Source organism: Apiotrichum porosum, assembly GCF_003942205.1.
Source record: "Apiotrichum porosum strain DSM 27194 chromosome Unknown scaffold_12, whole genome shotgun sequence".
Classification (NCBI taxonomy): domain Eukaryota; kingdom Fungi; phylum Basidiomycota; class Tremellomycetes; order Trichosporonales; family Trichosporonaceae; genus Apiotrichum; species Apiotrichum porosum.
Window position 1 is genome coordinate 363,374 of NW_021167119.1, and position 25,219 is coordinate 388,592.

At 58.2% G+C, this 25,219-nt stretch overlaps 12 protein-coding genes across 12 annotated transcripts; 7 read left to right on the forward strand and 5 right to left on the reverse strand.

Moving 5' to 3' along the window:
- Nucleotides 1–170: 170 nt before the first annotated feature.
- EHS24_002180 (uncharacterized protein) lies at nt 171–2,779 on the forward strand (the record flags this gene model as incomplete). Its single annotated transcript, XM_028617924.1, has 13 exons — nt 171–590; nt 631–648; nt 696–731; nt 770–814; nt 860–923; nt 991–1,122; nt 1,162–1,306; nt 1,347–1,502; nt 1,544–1,715; nt 1,766–2,225; nt 2,271–2,344; nt 2,395–2,703; nt 2,750–2,779. The coding sequence occupies 13 exons, from the start codon at nt 171–173 to the stop codon at nt 2,777–2,779; spliced, it is 2,061 nt and encodes a 686-aa protein (XP_028473602.1).
- An 821-nt stretch (nt 2,780–3,600) lies between these two features.
- On the forward strand, nt 3,601–3,959 carry EHS24_002181 (uncharacterized protein; the record flags this gene model as incomplete). Its single annotated transcript, XM_028617925.1, has 2 exons — nt 3,601–3,662; nt 3,809–3,959. The coding sequence occupies 2 exons, from the start codon at nt 3,601–3,603 to the stop codon at nt 3,957–3,959; spliced, it is 213 nt and encodes a 70-aa protein (XP_028473603.1).
- A 767-nt stretch (nt 3,960–4,726) lies between these two features.
- On the forward strand, nt 4,727–6,893 carry EHS24_002182 (uncharacterized protein; the record flags this gene model as incomplete). The annotated part of the gene is made up of 4 exons (XM_028617926.1): nt 4,727–4,947; nt 5,003–5,928; nt 5,982–6,085; nt 6,153–6,893. 4 exons carry the CDS (start codon nt 4,727–4,729, stop codon nt 6,891–6,893), a joined length of 1,992 nt encoding a protein of 663 aa, XP_028473604.1.
- A 158-nt stretch (nt 6,894–7,051) lies between these two features.
- EHS24_002183 (uncharacterized protein) lies at nt 7,052–10,491 on the reverse strand (the record flags this gene model as incomplete). Its single annotated transcript, XM_028617927.1, has 14 exons — nt 7,052–7,463; nt 7,504–7,716; nt 7,770–7,939; nt 7,987–8,173; nt 8,217–8,279; nt 8,330–8,567; nt 8,611–8,916; nt 8,954–9,059; nt 9,100–9,469; nt 9,504–9,628; nt 9,666–9,739; nt 9,779–9,914; nt 9,978–10,130; nt 10,225–10,491. The coding sequence occupies 14 exons, from the start codon at nt 10,489–10,491 to the stop codon at nt 7,052–7,054; spliced, it is 2,820 nt and encodes a 939-aa protein (XP_028473605.1).
- Nucleotides 10,492–11,163: 672 nt separating this feature from the next.
- Nucleotides 11,164–12,249, forward strand: EHS24_002184 (uncharacterized protein; the record flags this gene model as incomplete). Its single annotated transcript, XM_028617928.1, has 6 exons — nt 11,164–11,322; nt 11,389–11,469; nt 11,511–11,606; nt 11,847–11,946; nt 11,986–12,055; nt 12,162–12,249. The coding sequence occupies 6 exons, from the start codon at nt 11,164–11,166 to the stop codon at nt 12,247–12,249; spliced, it is 594 nt and encodes a 197-aa protein (XP_028473606.1).
- A 71-nt stretch (nt 12,250–12,320) lies between these two features.
- EHS24_002185 (uncharacterized protein) lies at nt 12,321–13,084 on the reverse strand (the record flags this gene model as incomplete). Its single annotated transcript, XM_028617929.1, has 3 exons — nt 12,321–12,667; nt 12,720–12,866; nt 12,931–13,084. The coding sequence occupies 3 exons, from the start codon at nt 13,082–13,084 to the stop codon at nt 12,321–12,323; spliced, it is 648 nt and encodes a 215-aa protein (XP_028473607.1).
- A 195-nt stretch (nt 13,085–13,279) lies between these two features.
- EHS24_002186 (uncharacterized protein) lies at nt 13,280–14,539 on the forward strand (the record flags this gene model as incomplete). Its single annotated transcript, XM_028617930.1, has 2 exons — nt 13,280–14,239; nt 14,291–14,539. The coding sequence occupies 2 exons, from the start codon at nt 13,280–13,282 to the stop codon at nt 14,537–14,539; spliced, it is 1,209 nt and encodes a 402-aa protein (XP_028473608.1).
- Nucleotides 14,540–14,639: 100 nt separating this feature from the next.
- GAA1 (Glycosyl phosphatidyl inositol protein transamidase complex subunit) lies at nt 14,640–16,452 on the reverse strand (the record flags this gene model as incomplete). Its single annotated transcript, XM_028617931.1, has 4 exons — nt 14,640–15,541; nt 15,580–16,145; nt 16,185–16,301; nt 16,346–16,452. 4 exons carry the CDS (start codon nt 16,450–16,452, stop codon nt 14,640–14,642), a joined length of 1,692 nt encoding a protein of 563 aa, XP_028473609.1.
- A 297-nt stretch (nt 16,453–16,749) lies between these two features.
- Nucleotides 16,750–18,028, forward strand: EHS24_002188 (uncharacterized protein; the record flags this gene model as incomplete). Its single annotated transcript, XM_028617932.1, has 8 exons — nt 16,750–16,780; nt 16,818–16,871; nt 16,911–17,024; nt 17,063–17,136; nt 17,196–17,385; nt 17,430–17,639; nt 17,681–17,762; nt 17,812–18,028. 8 exons carry the CDS (start codon nt 16,750–16,752, stop codon nt 18,026–18,028), a joined length of 972 nt encoding a protein of 323 aa, XP_028473610.1.
- Nucleotides 18,029–18,349: 321 nt separating this feature from the next.
- Nucleotides 18,350–20,394, reverse strand: EHS24_002189 (uncharacterized protein; the record flags this gene model as incomplete). The annotated part of the gene is made up of 6 exons (XM_028617933.1): nt 18,350–18,789; nt 18,828–18,904; nt 18,950–19,722; nt 19,764–19,865; nt 19,925–20,083; nt 20,341–20,394. The coding sequence occupies 6 exons, from the start codon at nt 20,392–20,394 to the stop codon at nt 18,350–18,352; spliced, it is 1,605 nt and encodes a 534-aa protein (XP_028473611.1).
- A 636-nt stretch (nt 20,395–21,030) lies between these two features.
- On the reverse strand, nt 21,031–22,152 carry EHS24_002190 (uncharacterized protein; the record flags this gene model as incomplete). Its single annotated transcript, XM_028617934.1, has 7 exons — nt 21,031–21,063; nt 21,117–21,140; nt 21,183–21,278; nt 21,319–21,432; nt 21,478–21,895; nt 21,930–22,054; nt 22,108–22,152. 7 exons carry the CDS (start codon nt 22,150–22,152, stop codon nt 21,031–21,033), a joined length of 855 nt encoding a protein of 284 aa, XP_028473612.1.
- A 272-nt stretch (nt 22,153–22,424) lies between these two features.
- Nucleotides 22,425–24,153, forward strand: EHS24_002191 (uncharacterized protein; the record flags this gene model as incomplete). The annotated part of the gene is made up of 6 exons (XM_028617935.1): nt 22,425–22,573; nt 22,623–23,015; nt 23,055–23,247; nt 23,289–23,360; nt 23,401–23,793; nt 23,851–24,153. 6 exons carry the CDS (start codon nt 22,425–22,427, stop codon nt 24,151–24,153), a joined length of 1,503 nt encoding a protein of 500 aa, XP_028473613.1.
- Between the last annotated feature and the right edge of the window lie 1,066 nt (nt 24,154–25,219).

The following is a 25,219-nucleotide window of genomic DNA, read 5'->3' on the forward strand; positions in this document are numbered from 1 at the left end:
CGGTGCGGGGGGAGACCGGCCCCGCACTGGGGTATTGGCAGGGAACGGAGGAACCAAAATATGAAACCGAGCAGTGGAGAGACCATGTCTTGGCGGACCAGCTGGTGTCTATCTTCTGCGCAGACACAGTTGTGACATCTCTCTCTTCGTCTATTTCACTCATTCTCAACATGTCGTCCTCACCGACAACCACGCGTAGGAAATCCACTTCCTCAGGCACTTTGCATCGTCGCCCATCACTGTCGCCCACCCGGTCCAGGCGAGACGCACCGTCTCCTACACAACCGTACCACGCGCTCCCCCGCCCCGAGCGACCGAGCAACCCACCTGAACCGCCCCTCACACTCTTGCACCCCACCACTTCGCGCTCGATCCCGCCTCCCGATCGTCAAGATGGTGCTGACGATGAGGAGGACTCGTCCGACCCGTCGTCTCCTGGCACCAAGAGGCGCCAGGGCGCTGCTCTAGGCAAGGGCCGCAGCTCATGGATGCCGTTCGCGGGCATGATCCGCGATGTCAAGGCGCGTGCACCGTGGTACATCTCCGACTGGACTGATGCGTGGAACTATCGTGTCATCCCGTCGACATGGGTGAGTTGACAGAGCTGTTTTGCCCTGGCTGACTGAGCAGTTCATCTTCTTTGCGAACGTGTGTTTGGTTGTTTACGACAACAAGCGTGGTGCTGAACTGTCCAGGTGCTTCCCGGCCTCGCATTCTCGCTCGATCTGATTGTATGTCGCTGTTGCGCAGTTTCATCTCTGACAACCAGGAAACGACAGGCCAGTATGGTGTTCAGGAGGTGCTTCTTGCATCGGTATGTGCCTTTTGGTTGTTGACTCAGTTCGCTGACCAGGCTCAGTTCATGGCGGCATTCGTCGCTTCGTTCTTTGGCGGACAGCCACTACTGATTTCTGGCGTGACAGGTGAGTACCCAGTTGTTGCCAGTTGCTGGTTGATACATCTTTCCATAACTGAAACTGAAACTCTAAGGACCCATCACGGTCTTCAACAAGACCATCTACGATATATTCGCGGGTCGCGATGACTTCAACTATCTTCACTTTATGGGATGGGTCTACCTCTGGGGCGCTATCTTGCATTGGATCGCTGCGTCTTTGAATGGTGAGATTGAGGTATTGTGGACGAAAAGCTCACAACCAGCGGTCAAGGGTCTCAAATGGGTCACTCGCTTCTCGTGCGACACATTCGGCTTCTATGTCGCCGCCGTGTATGTCCAGTACGGTATCCAGGTCGTCACGCGCCAGTTCCACCAGTCGTCCACCCCTGCTGCGTTCCTCGGCATCATGTGAGATTTGCAGCGACGTTGAATGGAAGCTGACCGTTAGCCTGGCTATTGTGACGACTGTTGTTCCACACTACTTCAACGCCATTGCGCGCTCAGGTTACGGCAACAAGCACTTTCGCCGCTTCTGTGCCGACTATGGCATGCCCATTACGATCATTGCCATGACGGGGTTTGCATACTGGGGCCGCTTTGACCCGTACGTCTGCGGTCTCATTCCCTCCCAGCTGACGCCGTCAGATTCGTGCTCGAGTCCGCCATGACGCTCCCGACCACAACCCACTCGTTCCAACCTGCTTCTGGCCGCGCTTGGCTGGTGCGTTTCTGGCAGCTGGACGCCAAGTACGTCGGCATTGCGTTCCCTTTTGGTGTGGTGCTCTTTATTCTGTTCTACTTTGACGCCAACGTGTCGGTGAGTTGCCAGCTATCATCTTCGCGACAGAGCACGACTAACCGGTCCAGTCGCTCATCGCGCAAGGCTCCGAGTTCCCCTTGCGTAAGCCCTCAGGTTTCCACTGGGACTTCTTCCTTCTGGGCATCACGGCCTTCATCGCCGGTCTGCTTGGTGTCCCGGCTCCCAACGGTCTCATCCCCCAGGCCCCCTTGCATACGGCCTCGCTGGTGGTCATGGGCTATGACGAGCAGGCCGTCGAAGACCACGCCATGTCCGAGATGGAGGACGGCAGATCGCTCTCCCCGGAAGTGTCGCACACGCGGTCGCGTTCGAGGTCGAGAGCTGAGAAGCCACGCGCCATGTCGTCCAACTCGTCTGGCCTGACTCGCCGCGTGTCGCGTGTAAGCGAGACCGTGCGCGATGCCCGTCAGCGCCGCCGCGAGATTGCAGAGGCAAGGAAGGAAACGCGCGAGGTGCCAGTGTCGGTTGTGGAGCAGCGTGTGTCCAACCTCGCACAGGGTTGTCTTTGTGAGTGGTCCGCTGCTGTTCTCTAATGCTTTGTCTGACCACCAGGTCTCGTCCTCATGACCAAGCCATTCGAACATGTCCTCGGCTTGATCCCCAAGGGCGTCATGGCCGGTCTCTTCGTGAGCTGCACTCGGCCTCCAGTGGAACTCAGCTCACACACCGTCCACAGTGGTACATGGGTTCTGACGCGCTCCTTACGTCCGGCGTGACCGAGAAGATGCTCTACCTCATTCGTGACCCTCGCGCTCGCTCCCCTACCGATGCCCTCAACAAGGTCCGCAAGTCGCGCATTGTTCTGTTCACCTTGATCGAGCTCGTTGGCTTTGGCGCGACCTTTGCCATTACGCAAACGATTGCGGCTATCGGTTTCCCCGTCATCATCATGCTGCTCGTCCCTGTCCGGGTATTGATTGTGCCCTTGCTTGGATTCACTGATGCCGAACTGGCTGTCCTGGACGGTCCTGTAGCCAGTCCCTTTGTGAGTAACCACTAGCGCGCAGGTGTCTCCCTGGCTGACGCGATAGACAATGGAGTCTGTTGGAGGGTCTGTCTAACGAGAGCACGGACTATAGAAGATCCGGGTGCGAAGAAACCTCTGTCCTGTGGTGACAAAGGCGCTGTCCACGAGGACAATAGAGAGAGCTGGGCTGAGAGAAGGGTGACGAGCGAGGCGTTTCTAGGGAGTGGGTGGGCCAAAGGCTGGCCCAGGCCACCCAGGCAGCGAATGGCTGTGGGCCAGCAGGCAGTTTCTAAATGTGTCATCAACGGGAGTATATTTTCTAATACCATTCATTACGATGTAAATAATTACGTCATGTCGTCGCCTAATTGCAGACTCTGTCTCCCGGCCCGCTCCGTTCATCGCACCGCCGAGTCACCGCCTGGGAGGCATGGGACGCCCCCGTGTGTTCTTATACGCGCATGTGCGCCAGGCATTCCGCCTCTTTACTTCCTCTCCTTCTCTCACACATCGCATCCACCACCACCTCACAACTCATCTCTCGACAATGTCCCTCATCCGTCTCACCGCCACCCGCGCTTCGGCCCTCCGCGTCGCCGTGAGTCCTCCCCCTCCCCCTCCTCCTCCTCCGTCTGCCCCGCCTGCCGCCAGCGATAGGCCACGCCGCGCACGCTGGCCTGCGTTTACCGGCCAAACATCATCGAGCCTCTCTTCTTTGTTGCGATACATCAGCTCTCTTGGACCATCAGCTGACGCTTTACCTCTTACTCTACGCTACTCGCTCACTACCCTGCCCGACCCCGCACTTACCCTTCCCCCTCCGCTCCCTCTGTGATCGCCGTCGCCGTTCGCCCCTCTGTCTCCCTTTTACCTCCGGTCCCGACGTCATTCTCTTCCCACAACGTTCAGCCCGTCATGGCCCGCTCCTACACCGACGTCCGCGGCGAGGGTGCCACTGCCTCGTCCAAGGGCTTTAGGTGAGTTTGTGCTGCGCTGGTGGGGGCCAGCCTTGCCTCGCATCTACCAGAGGAGGCGGTACCCACCGGCGGCCGAGTGCCCCAGCCAATCCGAAGCCTCGAAGCCGGTACCCGCGTTCGTTCAGATTCCTGACATTCTTCTCCAGCCAGCGCGAGCAGGCCGAGGAGGGCCAGTACATCCGCAGGCGCGAGCAGGAGCTCCTCAAGGCTGCCCAGGAGAAGCTCAAGGCCGCCCAGGCCGAGGTCGACAAGCACCAGGCTACCGTCGACGCTTCCAACGCCAAGGACAAGAAGTAAAAACCCGACATCGTTTTACTCAAAAAACGGCACCTACAGTCCATCGTCCAGGCGGGGGTTCCGTTTACAGTCTCCCTTTGTGAGGGAAGCTTGAGATGGAACTCGTGAGCAGCAGAAGAAAGCAGACAGAGCGCACGAAGCAAATGCATAGTGTCTGAATCAATCCCCCTCCCTGCGTCCTCACTGACGATGACTGACGTGGAGAGTTGAGGGAACGACCAAAGGGTCCACCGGAGATGATCAGGGAGGATGACGGTCTCGCCCACTGGCAGCTGGGCATTTTAAGCTGCGCATCGGAGTGGGTCTATGCTGCCCGGTGCGACAGGGACGGCGCGGCGACGGATCGTTGGGTCTGCTGGATTGCTGGCATGTTGGGACCGGCAGTGGACCCGGAACGTGAGGGATTGAGCAGGTTCGGCTTGCTTGCTGGCCACTGGAACGATTCAATAGCTCAGACCAGAGTACCAGAGTAGTGCTGGTGTAGATGTGTACCCATGCTCCGTCTCAAAGCAGTCGTTGCAGTTCCATTTGCCACCCATCAGAGGCGGCACTTCGATGTCCGAGCAGCCGTGTGGGCAACGACATTCCATTAGAAACGCGACTATAAATTGGACTTCTACGGCGCAATACAACACTGTCTGATTTCTAATTATGCCGATAGACCTCCTACTAAGACGTCATCGTCGGCAACCCCGCCGCCAGTAATTGGGTTCATCTCCATCGCGCTGCGCTCGTCTTCTGTCGAACCATTCTCCATCACACATACAATGCCCCCGCCTGGCACGGCCAGCGCGGCAACTCTCAACACTGCAAACGGTGACAGAAAGGGTGCGAGCACGAGTACGGGCTTCCTGCCGTCGGGTCTTAGCCCACAATACTGGTCCACCTGGGAGATCGATGCCAGAGACGCGCGCGGGAGCGTTGCGGAGAGTCTGGGTGAGGGGGAGGCGTGGATTGGTGGATGGAACGATGTGGGCCTTTATGAAGGGTGAGTACCGCCTAGACGAGTTGAGGGATGTAGCAAGCGTCACTGACACTTGCAGCAACAACAAAGTCTCAAACTACCAGTCCATGACGATTCATATCACGACCCACCGTCTGCTCCTCGTTCCCGATAGCGGCCCAGGCCGACCACTCCATGCTCCACTTGCCGCTGTGCGCCAAACCGAGTTTTACACTGGGTTTATGCGCTCATCCCCCAAGATCACCTTGTTTCTTGGACGCGTCCCCGTCGTGGACCAGATCACAAAGGGAGCAGTCAACCTTGACACAAGCTCTCCTGCGGGCGCGTCCACCCCAGCTAGGTCGTCCAGCACACCAGCTCCGTCCACGACGACAGGAGGCGAGCAAGTGGTCGTGTCACAGACATGGATCACCCCCGCCCCTGCACCAGCGGATAACTGGACTTGCGGCGTGTGTGGATTCTCCAACGCGCTCCTTCCCGGCCAGAACCTGTCCCCGGCCACCAAATGCCAACTGTGCGGCGTCAACTATGCCATGAGCAAGACCATGTCCCTGCCTCCCAGCCGAACTGCTACACCGGTCGCAGCCAGGAGTGCGGCGCCATCGCCTTGGTCGTCTTCGACCGCGTCGTTGCCTCAACCTTCTCAACCTACGACAGCACCTGCACCTCTTCAATCAGCACCACCACTGGAGCCGCCGCCTGTGCCAGCTCAAATTGCATGCCCCGCATGTACATTCCTCAACCACACCAGTATGAAGACTTGTGAAATGTGCGGCACCCCTCTCCCTCGACCGTCGTCGACATCGAAACGCACGCCCGCGACACAAGCCTCGCTCTCCACCACAGACAGACACGATGTCGTCCGCCTGAGTTTCCGCAAAGACGGCTCAAAGGACGCATACCGAAAACTCAAGGGGGTGCTGAGCGACAAAGTGTGGGAGAGGGTGGCTGCTGGTCCTGCACGCAAAGTGACAAGCGACGAGAACAGGCCTGGAGGAGGTATTGGTGAGCAATACAGTTGACCTCGGGAGCGCCCCCAAATCTGACCACTTTTGCAGATGCCATCATGAAGTCGATCTCATTGGACGCGCGTGCCCACGACGAAGGGATGGTAGACGCGTTCCGGGACCTGGAGATTCTAATGGTTCGCGCAGGCGAAATGGTGAGTGTCGCGACTGGATCCGTTTCGTTCAGTTGCATCCGATCCCCACCGCAGCTGACATGAGCAGGTCCGACTCGCGCAATCGCTCAATGCCAAACTCTCTTCTGCATCGGGAGGGACCTCGGATGAAGAAGCGACGTTGGTGCGCTCCTCGTTGGTCCGGCTCGGCCTGCCAGCCCCGGCCTTGACGCAGGACATGGTCCGCGACGAGCGCGCATACCTCGACGGCCTGGCGCGCGAGCTCGGAGGTCTCTTGACTGGAAAACGGAAGGGAAAGGGCAAGGTCGGCGCAGCAGAAGACGACGACGCATTGATGATGCGGCCGGGCCACGGCGTCATTGGACTCGACACCGTATGGGGTCTGTGGATGCGCGCCCGTGGCGTCGCGCTTTTACCCCCTGCCACACTCGTGTCCCTCCTCTCGCTACTGCCGCAACACACCAACCCGGCCATCCGGGCCATGAACCTGCCCTCGGGGTTGACGGTCCTGTACGCCCCGCTGTATGCTCCCTCGGTGCTTCTCCACCGCTTGGTTAAGCGCATGACACCTGACCCAGGAGAGGGTGGCGAAGGCGAGCCGCAAGGTCTAGGTGCCGAGGTGGGGCTGTCCATCATCGAGATTGCTGCTGTGGAAGGGTTGCCGATTGGGTTGGCGACCGAGATGGTGGACATGATTGCCACTCGCGCCGTGGCCAGTGGGGCGATGGGGATCGTGAGGGACGACCAGGCAGGTCCACGGGAGGGTGGAGTAAAGTGGTATCGCGATATCATTTCTGGCTGGCCTCTGGGTGCGGTCGAGGCGACGTAGCATACGAGCTGTAGACGTTTGTAGTTTGGTTTTGGACGTCATCCCATGATCTGGTCTGCGACACTGTTCTCTCGGATCCAATGACATTACTCTTTCTGCATATATGCTGATGCGTACAATTCTGAAGTGCATGATGAACAATGTTCGCTCCCTTCTTCTTACGCCCAAGTCTCCTTGACCTCCACCCCAATCTTCTCCAACTCGTCCAGCACGCCCTCCCACACATCCTTGTCGTAAGGACCCCGCACACCGCGGCCCTTGACCTGGCCATCTGCGACCCTCAAGGCCGCAAAGGCCAGTGTACACCCAACAGTGGTGGACATGGCGCTTGCCTGGGCAGTTCCGTTGCAGAGCAACGAGGCAGTGACGGTCTGCTCCGGCGTTCCCGGTGCTGCATCTTTAGGAACGAGCTTGAAGGCGTGGTGCAGGAGAACAGAGTCATTCTCGCCGCTCTCATAGGCCAGCTTCCGCGAGAGGAGGGTGGACATGAGGTCGATGGGAGTTGTCGAGTTGGGGATGGCCGGTGGGGCGTGCGACGAATTGGGAGTCGAAGGCGCCAGCAGGGAGAACCTGAGAGTTAGCCAGCGTCGTAGTGTTCGAGTTAACTCACCATTCAAGAGCCTCGATTGTTTCCTTGCCCTTGTCACCGAGGACCTTGTGGATCGTCGCTCGCACATCAGCCTCGGCGATGGTCGTGCCGAGCTTCTCAGAAATAGCAGCAGCGAGGAAGGCGGGCCACGAGGTCCAGTTGGTCTTCAGCGGCGTGGTGCCAAGGAGACCAAGGCGGCTGAACGAATCGAGGAGGGCGGAGAAGCCTTGGTACCTGGTACAGAGTTAGTACTACGCTCCATCGAAACAATGGCCCAATAAACGTACCTCAGAGTACCACGGAACAAGTCACGCAGGCCATCGACAGGTCCGAGACCGTACTTCTCAGCATACGGCAGCGAGTCGCGGTTGGCAAGACCCTCGAGCGCGAGGCCACGCCACAGGGGGGCCTTGGGGAAGTGTTCGGCCAGGAGGTCCTTGCCGGCAACCTGCTGGATCTGGACATGCGTCAGCTATGGTATTGGTACGCGTGATAACAACCCACCTTTCCGTCAAGCTTGTAGTGGGCATCATTGAGAGCCGCAGTGAGCACAGCCTTGGGGCTCCAGGAGAACTTGTACGCCAGCGGAACGTTGCTGGCGCTCGCCTCGGGGAGGCCACCGCACCACGAGATGAACGAGGTCACGCGCTTGTTCTCATGCTGCACCCGCTCGAGGATACGCATGGCGGCCCTGGGCAAGTCAGCTCTCCGTTCTTGCGACTAAGTGGACCCACATGGAGTCGATTCCGGGGTCAAGCCCACATTCGCCGAGGAGGAGGACGTCTTGCTCGAGTGCGCTGTTAAGTTAGTATGACTATCGAGGCCGAAACACCCCGCGAGAACGTACGCATCATTCAGAGCCTTCATCTCAGGCGACACATACGACGCAGTCACCAGGTGACGGCCGTGCTCAATGCAGTGCTTGGCGACCTGGGGATGCATGGGCGCCGGGAGGAGTGAGACGACAACATCAGCCTGTGAGACAGCCTTGCCGAGCGCCGCTTCGTCAGAGACATCGAGCGTCGAGATGGTGACATTGTCGCGGTTGTTGGCGAGCGACTGGGCCTCGGCCGCATTATTGCTGGCTGGTCTGTCAGCTCTGCACTATGCACGTGGAGGAAAGCTCACCAATGACAAGGGACACATCGGGACGCTTGAGGAATACGTCCACGGCGGGACCAGCGACGAGACCGCTGCCAAGCAAGAGGATCTGCTTCTGTTTACCAGCGGACAGCTCCTTGGCGCGGTATGCCGCCACCTTGTTCTGGAGCCATTCGTGCTTGGGCTGGATGTGGCCATCCAGGACAATTTGGGCACGCTTGATAGTGGCCTCAATCTCATCCGCGGCGGCGGTGGCCTTGCCATCGGCATGCTGGAGTGCACGAGTGACGTAGGGGAGGAGGCAGCGGGAGAAGTGAGCCGAGGCGTCACTAGCTGGGAATGTTAGCCAGTGACGAGTGTTGGAACTCACGAAGCTCTGTGGGGAGAATGTCCGTAGCGCCGACAAGGATATCGCCTGGGCCCTCAAAGGACGGGGTGTCGATGCTGGTGTGCTGGTTCATAAACTCGAATGCGCCCTGGGTTGTCAGCTCTGACGTTCACCAGAGTATAGCTCACCTCGAGATCACAAGTAATGTCCTGGAGAGCCACAAACTTCTGTCGACCACCCATTGCCTTGATGAGGTTGTTGGTCTCAGCGTTGCTCATGATACGAGGGTATCCAGGCTGCCATCCAGCGCCATGAATGACAGTGGTGAGGTACGGGGCAATCTTCTCGGCAAACATGCTGTGGTACAGCTCGGGCTGGTCGTAGTACTCCTTCCTGTCGTAGCCGCCCCCAGCGATGCGCTCAAAGTAGGCCGAGGGGGGGATCTGACAGGCGTAAATCTCGGAGCTGTTGGGGAGGTTTGCGAGGTCGTCAACCTTGACCCAACGGGCTCCGAGAGCTTCGAGCATGTCGCGACTGCCAGTTGAGACGTTTCCGGCACTGGCGTCAGTTCAGTTCAGCGAGAGTGGCTCACCCTGTGAGGCCAATAACGACCGGCCCAGTTTGTGTAGCTGGTGCATCGGCACATGCCTTGCCAGTAGCCATAAGCGCAGCCTTGAAGTCATTGAGATCGGTAAAGGAATACGGGCGCGGAAGGTGCTGGCTGTGAGCTTACAGCGAGTGCACTGTTACTTACCAAAAGTGGATGAGCGACGCCGCGCTTCAGAAGCGCCAGACCAGTCAGACTCAGAGCCTCGCCTGCTCCAACAGCTACACACTGTCAACGCAGATCATGACAGACAGACTTACCTCCCGCATACCACCCGAAAGCAGCGACTCGTTTGAGTGAACCGTCCTTCGTGGGGGCGGTCAGCAGCTCGTGGTCGATCAGGGTCTGCCCCGCAGTTGGAGGAAGGAAGGAGGACAGGAGCGCAGTGTTGTACGGCTGTAGAAGGCATGGTCAGCTTGGATATGGCAGTCACTAAGCTGTAATACGATCAATGCTCACCTGGCCTTTGTGGGTGTGACTGAACATCATCCAAGTGCGCTTCTTGCCCTTATCGGTGTCGATGATGTCACGGACGTCCTGGAGGCGGGGCTCCTTGATACCAAGAACGACGTCGACTTCACCTGTGAGCTTGGGAACTATGCGAGCTCCAGCCTAGAGAATGGTTAGCTCTTCCATTTCGGATCACGAGTTGCCGCCGATCAAGGCCGTCGAGTCTCATCACGAGTCGCGTCCTCTTGCCACTCACCACTTTGTAGGCCTCGTCCGGGAAGCAGCGACGCGCACAGCTCTCAACCTCAACACTGGCTGTACCCGCCAGCTCGCGGACCGCGTCAGGCGTCAGTGGGGCACGGCGTTCCCATACGCGACGTGGATCCTCGCGGCGGATACCCAGCGTAGCGAGTGATCGCCGGAAGCGGGGCAAGTGGGTCGTGGAGAGTGATGGTGGCCTGGGTGGCAATGTGGAAGAAAGGGAGAGAAGCCGTGAGGCCGGACGGAGCTGAGTGAGCACCATGATGAGTAGTTCGAGTGAGGTAGAGAGTAAGACCAAGACAACGAGATGACTGTCCCCTGTTACATACCAGCGTGTCTCCCTTGTGCTTGGGGGGATGGCAACGTGATGGAGCAGCCCGTGAGGCCGTGAATGTCACCAGCAATCCCGGTGTACCGCGCGTCGCTCGGGGGTCTCCACAACAACTCAGGGCATGCGACACGCGAAGACGCTGATTAGATCTCGTATTGAGGGACTGAATGGGCATTAGAACAACGAGGACAAGGTGATAATGACAACAGCTAAGCGCGTTTGTCTCATGACCTGTTGCCGCAAGTCGTTGCTCGGTTCGGTACTTGCCATCTTGTTTCCGCGGAATTGGAGAGCCGGGCTCCGCGGGATTCAGCGCATATGGACCATGACGTCTCAGATTGTGCGTCGGCCGCGTCCGATGTCCGATGTGGACGGAAGGAACGGAGGTGGACGAGACATGCACGACCGCGAGGCGCGAGGCGAGACCTGAGAACATGTTGACAATTGACAGGTAATACGGAAGCAAGGTGTGGAAGGAAGTGAGGAGGAAGACGAGGAAAGCCCGAGTGGTGTTATACTCCCGCGCGCAACGTCCAGTCAACCGGGTGGAGGTTGTCCCAACAGTGACCATCAACAACAACAAACGTCCAACTCTTACCCATCATGCCCCCACTCGACGGCATACAACAGCAAATCTACTACGAGCGCGGGGGGCGCAAGGTCCGCTACCTCCTCCTCTCGACTGTCAAGTCCGGACAGTGGGAGGTGGCTCTTTGGGCTAATGTGGAGGGCAAGCTGCAAGTCTGGGCCGGTGACGGAGACGTGAGTAACGCGTCTTAAGGCTCGCTATTCTGGCCTCTCCCAACGAGCTAACAACGCATGTTGCAGGCCACTCGTTCTTCTGAGATCATCGACTCGATCAAGGGAGGCATGATTCATGTCGAGGAGCGCGGTAACAATGGACTCAAGGTACAGTCACTTCTTCGCCCGTGATCTGACATCGACGTCAGCTCGTGATACACGCGCCCAAGACACCAGTCACCGTCTACCTCGACTCGGAGGACACTGTAGCCTACCTGCCTAAACTCCTCGACGGTGCCTTTGAAGTGAGTTGCGACGTCTACAGATATACTAAAGCACATACACAGGTGCTCTCGCGTCCGGAGAAAGACAACGGTGAGTCGGCCCCTTCGTGTCTTCCTTCACCACATCGGGGTGCAATGTGCAGCGATGCTGTACAGCAATGGAATCTTGGCTCACACGAATAGGCGAATCACGTGTCCTGGCAGCGAAGCTGGAAGAAAGAGAGGCGCGTACGAAGAGCCTGTCACTTCTGACTCATCCAGGCCGAGATCACCTCCCTCACTGCCAAGCTGGTCAACCTGCGTGCGACCCTTGCCCGCCAGCCGGGAGGACCCAGTGGCAGCCAGGGCGGGCGTACTAATCGTGAGAACCTAACTGAGCTTTCGTGCTGACTCTCATCAGCGACTACACCCCCGAAGAAGATGGCTGCGCCGCCTGCCAACGCAAGCAGACTACAGCCCAACCAGAAGAGGTCAGCTTCGACGGGTTCGTGGAGCTGACATGACAGGCGCAAGATTCAAGAGGAGGAGTTTGCTGGCAGCGACGACTCTGATGACTCTGATGACTCTGACGAGTAGAGACGACACGGTTTTGAGCTGGGTTGGCGTTCGCACCGCCCAGGCAACCATCCGTCAAGGCAAAAACAACTGGGAACCTGTGTTATAGTCATACATACGTGTACATTGTATCCTCCTCATGCTGTGTAAACAAGACCCACTCTGAGCACTGTACATGTTCTACGCCGCGCCAATACCCTTGACACCCCATTTCTTCCTTCCTTCCCTCGTGTCGGCTCGTCGATAATCCACCAGACCCAGCTCGGCAGGAATATCACCTCTCTCGGACGCCGTCAATTTCATAAACTCGAGCACGCCTGCTGTGACCTTGGAACTTGGTGGTGGCGGTGGGGGAACAAGGTCGGGCTTGTACGTCCATGGATCTGGAAGAGCGGGAGCGCCATCCCAAGCGTACTCTGGTGCCTTCGCCAGCTTGGGTTTGACGTCGCCGTCGCCTTCCGGGATGGAGGCGATGTTGATAGGCGCTGCGGGTTCTGGGGGCTCTTCGGACGTGGGAAGAGTGACACCTGTAATCCAGTTAGGCCCATTGAGTACGCTTATTGAGTACTGGATACCTACCTGCACGCTTGCGCTTTGCTTCTCGTCGCAGACTCCTAACGTCCCATCCACTGTCTTCATGAGCGGCAAAGAGGTCCACCGCATGTGGGAGGCTACGGCCTGAGAGACGTGCATAGTCGTGTGCATTCTCAAATAACCTCTGGATGTCTGATGGTATGGTCAGCTACAATAGTCGAGCAGCCGACTGTGAGATGGGGGAAGGTACACTCACGGTGCTCGAGCAGCCGTTCCATTTCAGTCAGAGCGCCGGCCTCTGCGCCATCAAACCCGCGTCGAACCAAGGTCTGGCCGATGACACGGTTCATGTACGCGGCCGCTGTGCCGGACTGGAGATGGGTATGTGGAGTGTTGCGCGAGTGAGCCATTTTGGCTGTTGTTGTTGAGTATGGGAAGGTGCGTGTCGCATCAACATGATCAACATGAACACACACGCGACTGATAACGAACCGCATCATTGAACATGCACACGTCATTATGATTTCGCCGGTCACTTGTTCGGATCGACTGCCACATTCCATCGTCATCCATCCACTCCATCTTTCTCAACAACAACCACCACCATGTCCGAAATGACAGACGCCCAGCGCCGTGCAGCGACACGCAAAGCCAAGATTCTTGCACGCGGCAACGCGGGTCTCCAGCGTCTCGCTGAGACCGCACGCGGCGAGGAGGCCGACATGTTGTACGGCGGTGACGACACTGCCAGCGCCGCCTCCAGCGCCGCACCCTCGAGGCCGGACACCCCAAGCGTTGAGACGCTCGCCAAGCCTGCCACCGCAACTGCGTCGACTACCACAGCTTCATCGTCATCCAAGCCCGCGCCCGCGTCCGCGTCCAAGCCCGCCGTCTCCTCCAACACCTCGGCTACTGCCGACCACCGCCCCGGCTGGGCACCGTCGACTGCTGCCTCTGGAGCTCGTCGCCCTGCTGCGGCCTCGGCCTCGACAGAGGAAGAGCAGATGCGCCAGCAGCTCGACGCCATGATGGCTATGCTTGGAGGTGCCGGTGCTCCCGGCGGCATGGGAGGCGGCGCGGGTGGACCTCCTCCCGACATGGCCAACCTCCTTGCGTCGCTCATGGGAGGCGCCCCTCCTCCTGGTATGGGCGGCATGGGCGGTATGGGCGGACCAGGCCTCATCGGTGACTCGCGCGAGGGCACCCCATCATCCAACCCCTTTGGCGGGATGGACCCAATGCAGAACCCGTTCGCCGGCATGCCTGGGTTTGACGGTGCTCCTGGCCAGAACCCCTTCGACGCCATGGCCGGTATGCCCGGTATGGCGGGCATGTTCCCCGGTATGGGAGCTCCAGTTCAGCCTCCTTCCAAAGCAGCGCGCTTCTTCCCCGCGATCCATGCGCTGTGCGTGCTCGCCTTGGTGGTGTTTGTCGCCGCTTGGTGGGAGCCGGCTCTCTACCACGTGTTTACCGGTCGCGAGAATACCATCGCGTCGTGGGCCGCCAGGTGGTCAGGTCTTGCCGGCAGGAGCAGTGCTTTCGCAGCCAAGATTCTCGAGCCAGTGGTGAGTTGAAGTGTCATGTCATGTCTGCGTGCCATACTAACTCGTTCTCAGCCCGTGTTCTACGCCTTTGTGACTCTTGAGCTCGTCCTCCTCGCTACGCGCGTCACGCTCGTCCGCACCCCTCCATCGCTCCACCCTCTGCTCGCCAACGTCCTCCCTCTCCTCCCACCCGCTATCGGACGCACCATCTCCACGGGCTCAAAGTATCTTGGCGTCGTGAACCAGGTGTACAAGGACGGCTGCCTGTTCGTATTCGGACTCGGCATGGCCATCATCCTCGCTGAGCTTATCTCCACTTAAAGGGAAGAGACAGCGCAAACGGTTTACGGGTTTACGGATCTGGTAGAGTATCATGCATTGGTGTACTGTACATTCTATACCTAGGTGTTTCTGCTCGTTCTCACTCCCACTCGCGCGGGGTCATCCACGACACAGTGAAGAGTGGGACCAAGACGGCGAAGACGGCGGGCCACGCGAGGTTTCCAAACATTTCCCACTCGAGCTTCAGCTCGCGGACCGCGGGCCAAAGCAACAACGCTGCAAGCGCGAATTTACCAAGTGGAACCTCAGTCTTTTGATCAGGAATTGGGATGGAGAAGATGGGAGAAAGGGCGAGGATGACCAAACAAGCGAGGAGGATTGCTTGGGGGAAGTTGACCATGGCGAGGGTTGGGATCAAGGCACCGTAGAACAAGTGTGCGAGAGCCAGAAGGCTCTGCCTCGCCGTTCCCTTTGGTTTGGGCATGACGAAGGAGCCCCCGACAAGCGCGACGGGGATGGCAGGGTTCTGGATCGCCCAACCTACCAGACCGGCGAGGACGGCAGGGATGGCCCACAACACACCTGCAAGAGGGTCAGGACAGTCAAAGCCCGCAATGGTGACTGACGCTCCCAGAATCACAGCTGCAGGTAGATAGTGTCCGACCGGCAGGAAATAGTCTGGGTGGGGGAGGAGGTAGAAAAAGAACGAGGCGTGCAGGCGTTCAAGGAGGTTGTTGAACGAGCGCAAAGTAGACTCGATCGTCCGACCCAGAGTGTAGAACCCATGAGGTCCCTCGGCGGGGACACCATACAGTGTGATGGCATCGATACGGTGCTTGGCGAGCACACCGTGTGCAGCTGAGGGACGGCCGAGGGCGGCAAACTTGACATGCGCGACAAGGTGCTTGAGACCCGTCAGGTAGTTGACGTAGGGGCGGGCTGGGAGCGAGTGCAGTGCCGGGTCGGCACCACCAGACCACCGAGCGACATGAGCGGCAGTGTTGATGACATCTTGGTTGGGAAGACGGCCGTTCACTCCCTCTGCAAATCGTTAGCCCACTCCGTTTCCTAGCACTCACCATAGTAGATGCCCAAGTGCGAGAACGAGTGGTAAGGATAGTCGAGGTTCAGAGCCGTCCAGATATTCGCTCGTGGGTTGTAAGATGTCATAAAGTCCTCGAGACCCGCAAGGTAATCGTCTCCGACGACAAGGAAGATGTCGAATGCCCAGTGGGTTTGCCTCCTGAAGAACTCGGCAAGAGAGAGCAACATGGCGACACCGCGAACATTGACCGCACTGGCGTCCCTTGAGAGCCAGTTGGCAGAGATCAGAATCGCTTCAGTACCCTCAGATCGTGGAGGTGCTACGCGCGCAAACGCAGCCGACGTAGTGTTGCCGCTCTCATGGCCTGCGAGAGAAAACTCGGATACGAGGTGTGTCTTGATCGTCTCCCAGTCGGCATTGTCGTCCCGTAGCCGCTCGAGGTCCGCGAGGTAGGTGTCTGCCTTCTGCACGTTGTCCCAGTTGAAGTACATTGATACCTGTGCAGGCTGAAGAGCGTGTTCATCGTGGAAAACACCCTTCCACAGGAATGGATGTGGGAGGAGGAGGATCCATACCACGCCGATGACGGTGAGGATGGTTCTGGATATGTCAGCTCTGGTCGGCGACCATATAACATACCGTAACAGCCACAGCTTCTCCCAGATCTTGCTCACGACCCTCTTATTCCGTGCCAGCTTCTTCCCCAGCGCGCGTTGCTCCGGAGTCAAGCTCCTGTCATCGTTGGGCGACAGGTCCCTGGAGTTGGTTAGCACTGGCTGAGGGGTATGTCTATAACGCACCGGAGGCCGAGCTTGGCAAGCAGCTTGTCGACGAGGCGGACCCGTTGCGCAGGCTTTGGGCTGTCCGCAGTCGCAGCTGGGGTCACTGCTGCGCTCTTATCTGACATGGTGGCTGAGAGAGGAGTTGGAGGGATTGAAACAACAACGAACACCCACTCTGCGTCAGCAGCTGTTCGTCGTCATCGGATTCTGGCGGTCAGACACACCATTAGAACGAGCTTGTAATAGTACAGAATTGGATCCGCTAATTTAGTTTAATAGAACGGTCGCGCGCCAGGCACGGTCGCGTAAATGATCGGGTACGCGTCTGATTTCGCGCGTGGGCGTCTCTCTTTCGTTGTTGTTTAGTTCATCTCCTCTCTAACTCGTTCAACGTCCCCAGTATCCTGTCCTACAGTGCCATCATGACAGAGTATATCTCAGTCATCCCTGACGGTGGGTGGAGTATTTGGTGCGTGCGCTAACGCAGCAGATATTCAGCCTGGCGCGGAGCACCGCTACCTCCGGCTCCCTCACCCACGTACAGGTAGGTTGTTGACGCCTTCTACCGTTGCTGACCTTGTAGGCGCCTCACAGCTGTACCTCCCCTATAACACAGGCAACGGAGGATTGTGTGAGGCCATCAAGGTAGGCGGGGCGAAGGGCCGGACGTGGTTCATCGGCGACGACAACATTTCCCGTTGGTACCTGTCTGCGGGATGGCGCTAACGCGTACAGAGGGGAGCTTGCTGGTACACAACCCCATCGACCCACTCTTTGTCGCTATCCCTATTGTGCTAGCGCTGCTTCCCGTGAGTCTGGTTTCCTTTTGCTTGGCAACAAAACTCCATCAACTAACTCTCGTCTACAGAGCGACGACCGCACCGCCCCGTTCCAACCCCTGCCCGACCTCCTGGCCACCGCTGCTGGATCCGAAGCGTTTGCTCTCAAGCCTGCGTTCTCCCCCACTGCCAACGCTGAGCTGTGGAACCCCGACATGTCCCGCCTGGTCGAGCACAAGCCCTTCCGCCGCGCCTTCCGCGCTTGCTGTGACCGCAAACGTAGGTCGCGTCTTTTTCCTGGTGGATTTGCCTGACCCACGCAGTTATCGAGGCTGTCGCCCAGGAAGGCGAGACGTCCAAAGCCAAAGACAGGGCATACTATCGTCCTTCGCGCGATGCTATTCTGCGTCTACTCAAATTCAAGGTCGACAACTTGGCCCACAGCAAGGAGTTTGGCAAGTTTGACCACTTGGTCCGTGGGCTCGGCCGTGACGGGCTCTTGACCGCCGGCAGTGATGAGAAGCTGGTAACTGGTAAGCTTCACTCGGTTTGAAAGCTGGACTAACGACCTTAGCTGCTAGGACCAAGGCGTCCATTGATCAGATCGCAAACTACCTGCCACCAGTCCTTTTGCCGCTCCTCGTCAAGGAATACGAGTAGGTTGTCTTGCACGTGTTTTGTAACATGAGCTAACCTATGGCCAAGCTTTGCGGCACTCGACGAATACCTGAGAGACCGCGCGGCGGCCGCCGTGGCTGCCGCTGCTCCTGTTATCAACGGCAAGGGCAAAGACAAGGGCGGAGCGGCAGCCAAGCGTAAGGCTGCGAGCCAGAACAGCCGTGGAGTGGAGGCTCTCAAAAAGGTCAAGACGGAGGGCATGTCCAAGATGACTAGCTTTTTCAAGCCAAAGGAGAAGAAGTAGAGTAGCAGGTAGAAAGAGGTTTCGGACTGGTTACCTATGCGTGTGCATTGTGGGCATGTACTTGTATCTATGTACAATGGATGAAAGGAACAAGATTGTTCAGGCGTGAAGTGAGAAATGGTTTATGGTCTTGTATGTCGACCACACAAGTACATACAGTATGGGCGGGCATGCGGTCATTGATGGTCGTGATGGGTGAAATGATAAATGTGAATGGTCCGTCGATGCAATAACGGGACAAGATAGAAAAACGGTGGAGAAACAGCAAGCCTGTCCGCTACCGGCGCTCGCGGTTGCGGAATATGCTGGCGCCGAGGGAACTCAGGCCTTGGTCGTCAGCCTCAACCTGCTGTTTGCAACGAGAAACTCACGGCTTGTGCGTCCTGATGGCTCAGGCTCGGGCGGCGCAGGCGGGAATGCGCACGGCCTGCCGGTCCATTCGCGGGGCTGGACGGCCGCATAACCACCAACACCGACGCTCCCGCGCCTACTGCTCCCGGCAGCTGTCGCTAGCGAACTGACGCTAGAACGGTGTTGGAGGACGCCGACACCTAAAGAAGAGAAGACGACGGATTCGGGGATACTCGTGCGTGCTAGCAGTTCGTCGTCGTCGCTGTCAGACGCTAGAGTCTCGTTGGCCAGTGAGTGCGAGGTCGAGAGCGGCGGGGTTGGGATGGAGGGGTGGTTCTCTTGTGACTGGGAGTAGGAGTAGGATGGGAAGCGGTTAACGTGGGGGGAATTGGGTCGGTCTGAGAGGACCTCTATGTGGGTCAGCACCAAAAGTGATGGGAGAACCTACGCATTCGCATTGGCCGAATGATGGCGCGAAGCGTCGCAACTTCCTCCAGTATCCGCAAGCTCTCCGTCGTGATCCGCCTGCCAACGTCAGCTGTGTCATCCACAATCGGGCCGGCAACTCACACTTCGCTTCGGCGCTCTGCGGCGTCCAGGCCGGCGGCGAGGTGGATAATAGCCGACCGGAGCGCTGCACAACCTTCGGTCTGGTATGCGCTGGGACCGGGTAGTCGGCTCACCACCCAGTCGGTATAGGACATGCCCGAGGGGGGTTGAAGGAGAGTGCTACCGGAACGGAGGCGTGTCTGGGCCGCTGTAGTCGATTCGGAAACCGCAGCGGGCGACACGTCCGGTGGTGGAACAGGGGTAGCGTCGGCGTCTTCGGCCACGGTGCGTGGGCTGTCGCTCGACATGTGTGATGAGGTCGAGGTACTGCCCTCTGGTGCGCCCTCCTGGGCAGAACGTACCAACGCCGGAGGATGCTGAGGACTCGGAGGTGCCGACGCTGAGATGTCGACGACAGGTTGGTCGTCGCCGGTGGCCCAGAGACTCCGCGGGACGATCAGACCACGGCGCAAACCCCACAGCTGCGACCGCAGCCCCTCATTCTCCGCCTGGACTTGTTCAAACTTGCGCTCGAGGGCCGTGAACCGCGCTTCTGTTATCGTAAAGAAGCTCGACATGGCCTCAAAGGGACAGCTTGCCAAGTGGTTCTCCAGGCTTTGTCGTGACACGATTGAGGCGCAACCGCGGTCGGCATGCGAGCATGGGACAGGGGCAGAGGGGCATGTCCATCTGTGAAGTGCTGGTCGTGTCGTAAGAGGGTCGCCGCAGAACTCGCACTTGTCTGACGCACACTCGCCGTCGGCATGTGGAGGGCAGCTTGAGTGCGCGTGGTCCTGTGTAGGTCAGCGACAAGCCGATGCAACTTTTGACCTACCTTCGCCTCTTTGAAAGTAAGAGTAATGTCACATTTGCTGCACGCCATGCGTCGCTGGAAGCACTCATACGCTCGGTGGTGGGGCATGCGGTGGCGGGCCATCTGCGGTTTGTCAGACGGACGCACCGAGAGGACCATGACCCAGGAGCTGGGGGACGTACTGAGAGACCGCAGCTGTCGTCGCCGCACGTGACGACTGCCTGCGTACATGACCGGATGTGGGAGAGGAGGAGCCCGCGCTGCATCACCTTTCCACAGCCCTCAGCCTCGCAGCGTACCTGGAGCTCATCGAGCATGAGCTGAACCAGCGGCTCGGTGTCCTGCAACGAGCTGGGTGCGAGGGCGCTTCTGTCGATCGGACATGAGGGGTTGTGTTTGAGTGCTTGGGTTATACAGTCGCGACAGAATGTGTGCTTGCAGCTCGCAGTTGTCACCGGGTCGACAAGAGCAGACTGGCAGATCGCACAGGTCTGTACCGGGTTGTATGGTCAGTGCGGTTTCTCGGCGGGGGTGCTGGAGATGGGTGGATGGCGGCGACGTGCGGGGCGGCGACGGATGTGTGGGTGGTGGAACGTACGAGGTTTGGATCTACGTCTTCGACGTAGTTGTACACGACCTCTGGACGGAGCATGTGTAGAAGAACGAGGACAGAGATGTGGGCAACCAAGGAGTGGGGAGACAGAAAGATGAAAGATGAAAGAGGTCGACGACGGTTTGTCTTGGCTCGCTGGCCGGCTGGCCCGGCGTTGTGCGCACAGAACGCGTCTCAGTGCGCGGCTTGCCAGGGGGAGCCGAACAGTCTCGCCGCTCAGCTTTGTGCAGTGTCAAAGGTGACGCCTCCATACACTCTGTATGTATGCACACAGTCCGTCCTTCTCACGCACACCGCACACGTGCATGCATCTACTGGAACTTGCACACGACATGCACTGCTCTCTGGAGAGGACGAAGGATCCAGAAATCTTGGCACCCAGGGAGCAGTAATGACGTCGGCCCTGTTCCAGCCTACGCTGCGATATCCTTTCGCCTTGTGGGCCCTGGCAGTGAGACGAGCGGCGACGGCCGTTCACGGCCGTTCTTGGGTTCCATAAGCCATTCGTGACCAGACTGACTACCGCAAGATGACCCCTGTGCGCCAGTACAAGATGCATGCAGTCTAAGATGCAGTAGTTTGATGGGAGCTACAACGCTTTGCTTGCTCTTGGGAACGTTCCATCCGCGGCGTGGCGTCACGCCATGTTCCGGAACCCCAGTACTCGAAACCCCATTACTCGACGCCAACGACGTCCCAGTCAGTGATCTGATTCCCAATGTCAGCAATCCTGCGAGGAATGTACAAACAGTGCCGCTTACGTGGTACTCGTCAAGACCGTCCAGCTGGGTCTGTCAGCTCTTTGTGTCCTTCGAGTCGTGACTCACCTCCTTGATGTCCTCGTCGCTGATCTCAAAGTCGAAGATGTTGGCGTTCGATTCGATACGCTTCTGCGACACCGACTTTGGAATGATCACGTAGCCCTGGTGGTCAGCTGCTGCGACGGATGCCCGCTCAGCTCACATGTTGCAGACCCCAGCGGAGGAAGATCTGGGCGGGCTCGCGGTTGTACTTGGCGGCCATCTTGACTATGACGGAGTTGTCAAACTTGGTCGCGCGGGCAAGAGGAGCCCATGCCTGAGAGGTCAGTCTACTTTGAAGCGAGGACAGTGGACTGCTCACCTCGAGTAGGATGTCGTGCTTTTCGCACAGCTCGACAATGTCCGGGTGGCGCATGAACGGGTGGAGGTCAATCTGGTTGACGACGGGGAGCTCGACGCCGGCATCAACCATCTCCTGGATGTGCTTGGCACCGTAGTTGGACACACCGATAGACTTGCACAGGCCGGCCTTCTTGGCGTCCACGAGAGCGCGCCAGAGCTCCTTGCGCGAGTCGGGACCACCAATGGGCGAGTGGAGGAGGTACAGGTCAAAGTAGTCGAGACCCGCACGGCCAAGCGACGCCTTGAGGTCCCTCAGCGCCGCGTCGTAGCCACGGTTGTGCATGAGCTTGGAGGTGATGTAAATGTCCTCGCGCTTGGCGCCGGAGCTCTTGCAAAAGTCGGTGAGAGCGCGGCCAACTTGGCCCTCGTTCTCGTACCTGAGCGTCAGACATTGTAGAACCCATAACATACCACTCGGCAGTATCAATGTGCTTGTATCCCGCCTCAAGAGCGCCCTTGGTTGCCGAGTAGGTGTCGGCGTCGTTCATCTCGTAGACACCGAGACCGAACTGAGGGATGGTGCGGCCATCCAGCATCTGGAAAGAGCGAGGTTAGCGGGTTCATCCGACGCGCGATGCCGGTAACTAACCTTGAGGGTGCCCACGAGGGACTTTACGGGCGACGGAGCAGGCATTGTATGACAAGGATGCGGATGGGTGAGATGAGAGTTGCAGTAAAAGTCGTGGGCATGAATTAGCCCTTTGAGATACCCGTCGAGACGCGTGGGAGGCACGATCAGCACGTCATTTCGACGACGGAACCAAATAATAAACAACCGGCGGACGATAACAAAGGCGGGGCCAAAAAGACACACACAAAGAGGTGGAGGTTGCTCTGGCTTTTCGGAAACTTCTGCCCGCCTTGTCGTTGTCGTCATCATCCACCCTCACCAACATCCACCCAGCCATGGCGTCGACAGAGCCCATCACGGCATTTGTGTCCTTCCCCTCCCCTTACACCGAGACGCTCCTCGTCCGCGCTCTTGCCGCTACCCTTCCCGCCGTCTCCATCAGCAATGATCCCCCTTCAGAAGAGAACCCTCCCAAGCTGCAATGGTGAGCTAGAGTTTCCAATTCCCGTTCCAGCTGGCCTGCTGACATGCAGGGCCGACTACGACCTGATGACCTTTGACAAGCCCCACGCCAATGACTCATACCTCATCTCGTCATACGTATACCGCAAGGCCCTTATCCGCAAGCACCAACTGCACACCACTGTGGCCGAGTACCTCGCCAAGTCGAGCCACAGGGGCGAGAGCAGCGTTCTTGCTGCGCCGGCTTCAGGTGGTGTCGGCGGTATCCCGAAGGGATGGACTGTGGACGTCCAGTTTGCCGACGAGCTCGACGAGCTCCTAATGGACGACCTGTACGAACTCCAGGAGACGATGGACGCCAACGCCCAGTTGGGAGACGACGAGGAAAGGCAGTGGTTTATCCTCAAACCTGGGTTTGCGGATCGCGCGCAGGGCATCAGAATGTTCTCGACCGAGGATGAGCTGTGAGTTGTATGGCTATCAATGGCTGAGCTGACCACCAGGCGTGCCATCTTTGAAGAGTTTGAGCCACCATCAGACGACGAGGACGACGAGGATGACGAGGATGATGACGAGGATGATGACGAGTCGGCTTTGGCCAAGCAAGCAGCTGCGACCAACCTCGACGACGACGACGACGACGAAGAGGGCGGTACCAATGTCCTCATCTCGCAACTGCGACACTTTGTCATCCAGGTGAGTAGCCAATCCGCCCATTGACCAGCTGACCTGTCCAGGAGTACCTTCCCCGTCCCATGCTGTTTGACCTCGAGGAGAGCGCGACCTCACCGGCGGTGCTTGGCCAGAAGGTGAGCTTTGTCGTTTCCGCACACCGAACTGACATGCCAGTTCCACCTCCGCGCATATGCCCTCGTCACCGGCGGCTGGACTGTTCACGTCGCGCACACCATGCTGGCCCTGTTCTCGGGAGCGCCATACGCATCGCCGCAAACCGTCGATGGCGAGCTCGACCTGCGGCCACACCTGACAAATACGTGTCTCCAGACCGACGGGTTCGGTGCACCTGTTGTCCAAGACGACCTGGTCCGCTTGTTCTGGGACCTCGAGGGTCTAACGGCGCTCGCGGCAACTCCCAATGGCAGGTATGCACCCCGTGGCAAGGTCACAGCCGAATGGCTCGAGGCAACGTTCGCCAAGGTCGGCGCAGTCATTGCCGAGTCGGTCAAGGCGGGTGCCGAGTGTGGTAGCTTTGGTCTGCAGCTCATGCCCAATGCTTTCGAGGTGAGTCTGATGTACACTACCCTCCTACTCTGATATACGGCCGCTGATCAATGACAGATCTTTGGCGTCGACCTCATCCTCTCCTTCCCACCCACAACCTCGGCCTCCACGCTTCCTACCCCTGACGTTACTCTGTTGGAATTCAACGCGTCTCCAGACTTTCAACAAACTGGCGAGACACTCCGCCACAAACTGCTGGACATGTTCAAGGGCGTGGTCCAAATCAGCATTGCGCCGTTCTTTGGCATCCAGCGCGAGGAGGAGGAAGACCGCGAGAAGCCAATGGAAATCGGGGACGAGAGGCACGGATGGCGTATGGTGGGTAAGGGTGAGGTTAGGGGCAACTGGGGTCCCAACTAGGGAGCACGCACTGGACACATGCATAAGATAAACAACAGTGTGGGCCGTGGTAGTCTTTGGAGTTGTCAGAACGTCACACGTTGGAAGTGATGTTTTGGCTGATACCTACCAGTTGCCGAAGGTGGCGGGTGTGCCAGCGGTCGTGCAGGCCGCTGGTCGCCTTCTTCTTTCGAATTCAGCTAGGTTTACGTAGATTTATTGCAACACAATATGCGTGAAAGCTGATGTCAACAGGAGAGGTGGAAGCCAAACTGTGATTAGACACAGCCACATTTTTTCTTCTAAACTTGGTTGCCACCACTGATGCAGTGATCCACTGATCCGCTGAGGACGGCACATCCCCAAGCCGCCAATAACCAATTGGCCTGGAATGCGCCTAGGGACACGCCCAGAGTTCCAGAGATGACAATCCTCCGACGTATGCGGCAACCATGTTCTCTTCTATGGGCTTATCACCATCGCCATGCATTGCGACCAGTTTCTTGCCTGATTTCGGGTATATCGCCTTGTCTCTCTGTTAGGCAGAATTCTTGCTGAGCTGAGTGTCCTATCACTAGAGTTCGGCTGAAAAAGGCGACGCAAACGACCGCGGCGCCTGACCGTTTGGCAATAGGTTGGAGCGCATTTCGTGGGACACCCTGCAAAACGTGAACGATTGCAGGTCGACTGGTGTGGTTTTGCACCAATGCTTGGCCTAACTACCAAAGTGGACTGTGAGTTGCTTTTTGCGTTATCAAAAAGATTCCGACCCCGCTTGCGGCGACAGCCGCGGCACAAGGCAAGAAATGTTGACAGGCAAGAATTGCATGTTAGCCGTTCGTGGCGTATACACCGTGCCTGGGCATATGGTTTCTTTCTATCCCATCCAGCTACCTTTGGCTGCACCGGAGGGCCACAGCATGCAGATATCAGTAGTGGTAGAGACATTTTGGTTGGTTTTGCACCGCTTTTCCTTGAATGCAGTAGTCACGCGGCGCGAATTGTGGGGTGGAACGTCCCACAACGCATACGCATAGTGCTGCTGGGTCTCACCTAGGAGCATAATCTGGAATCCCCTCTGATATAG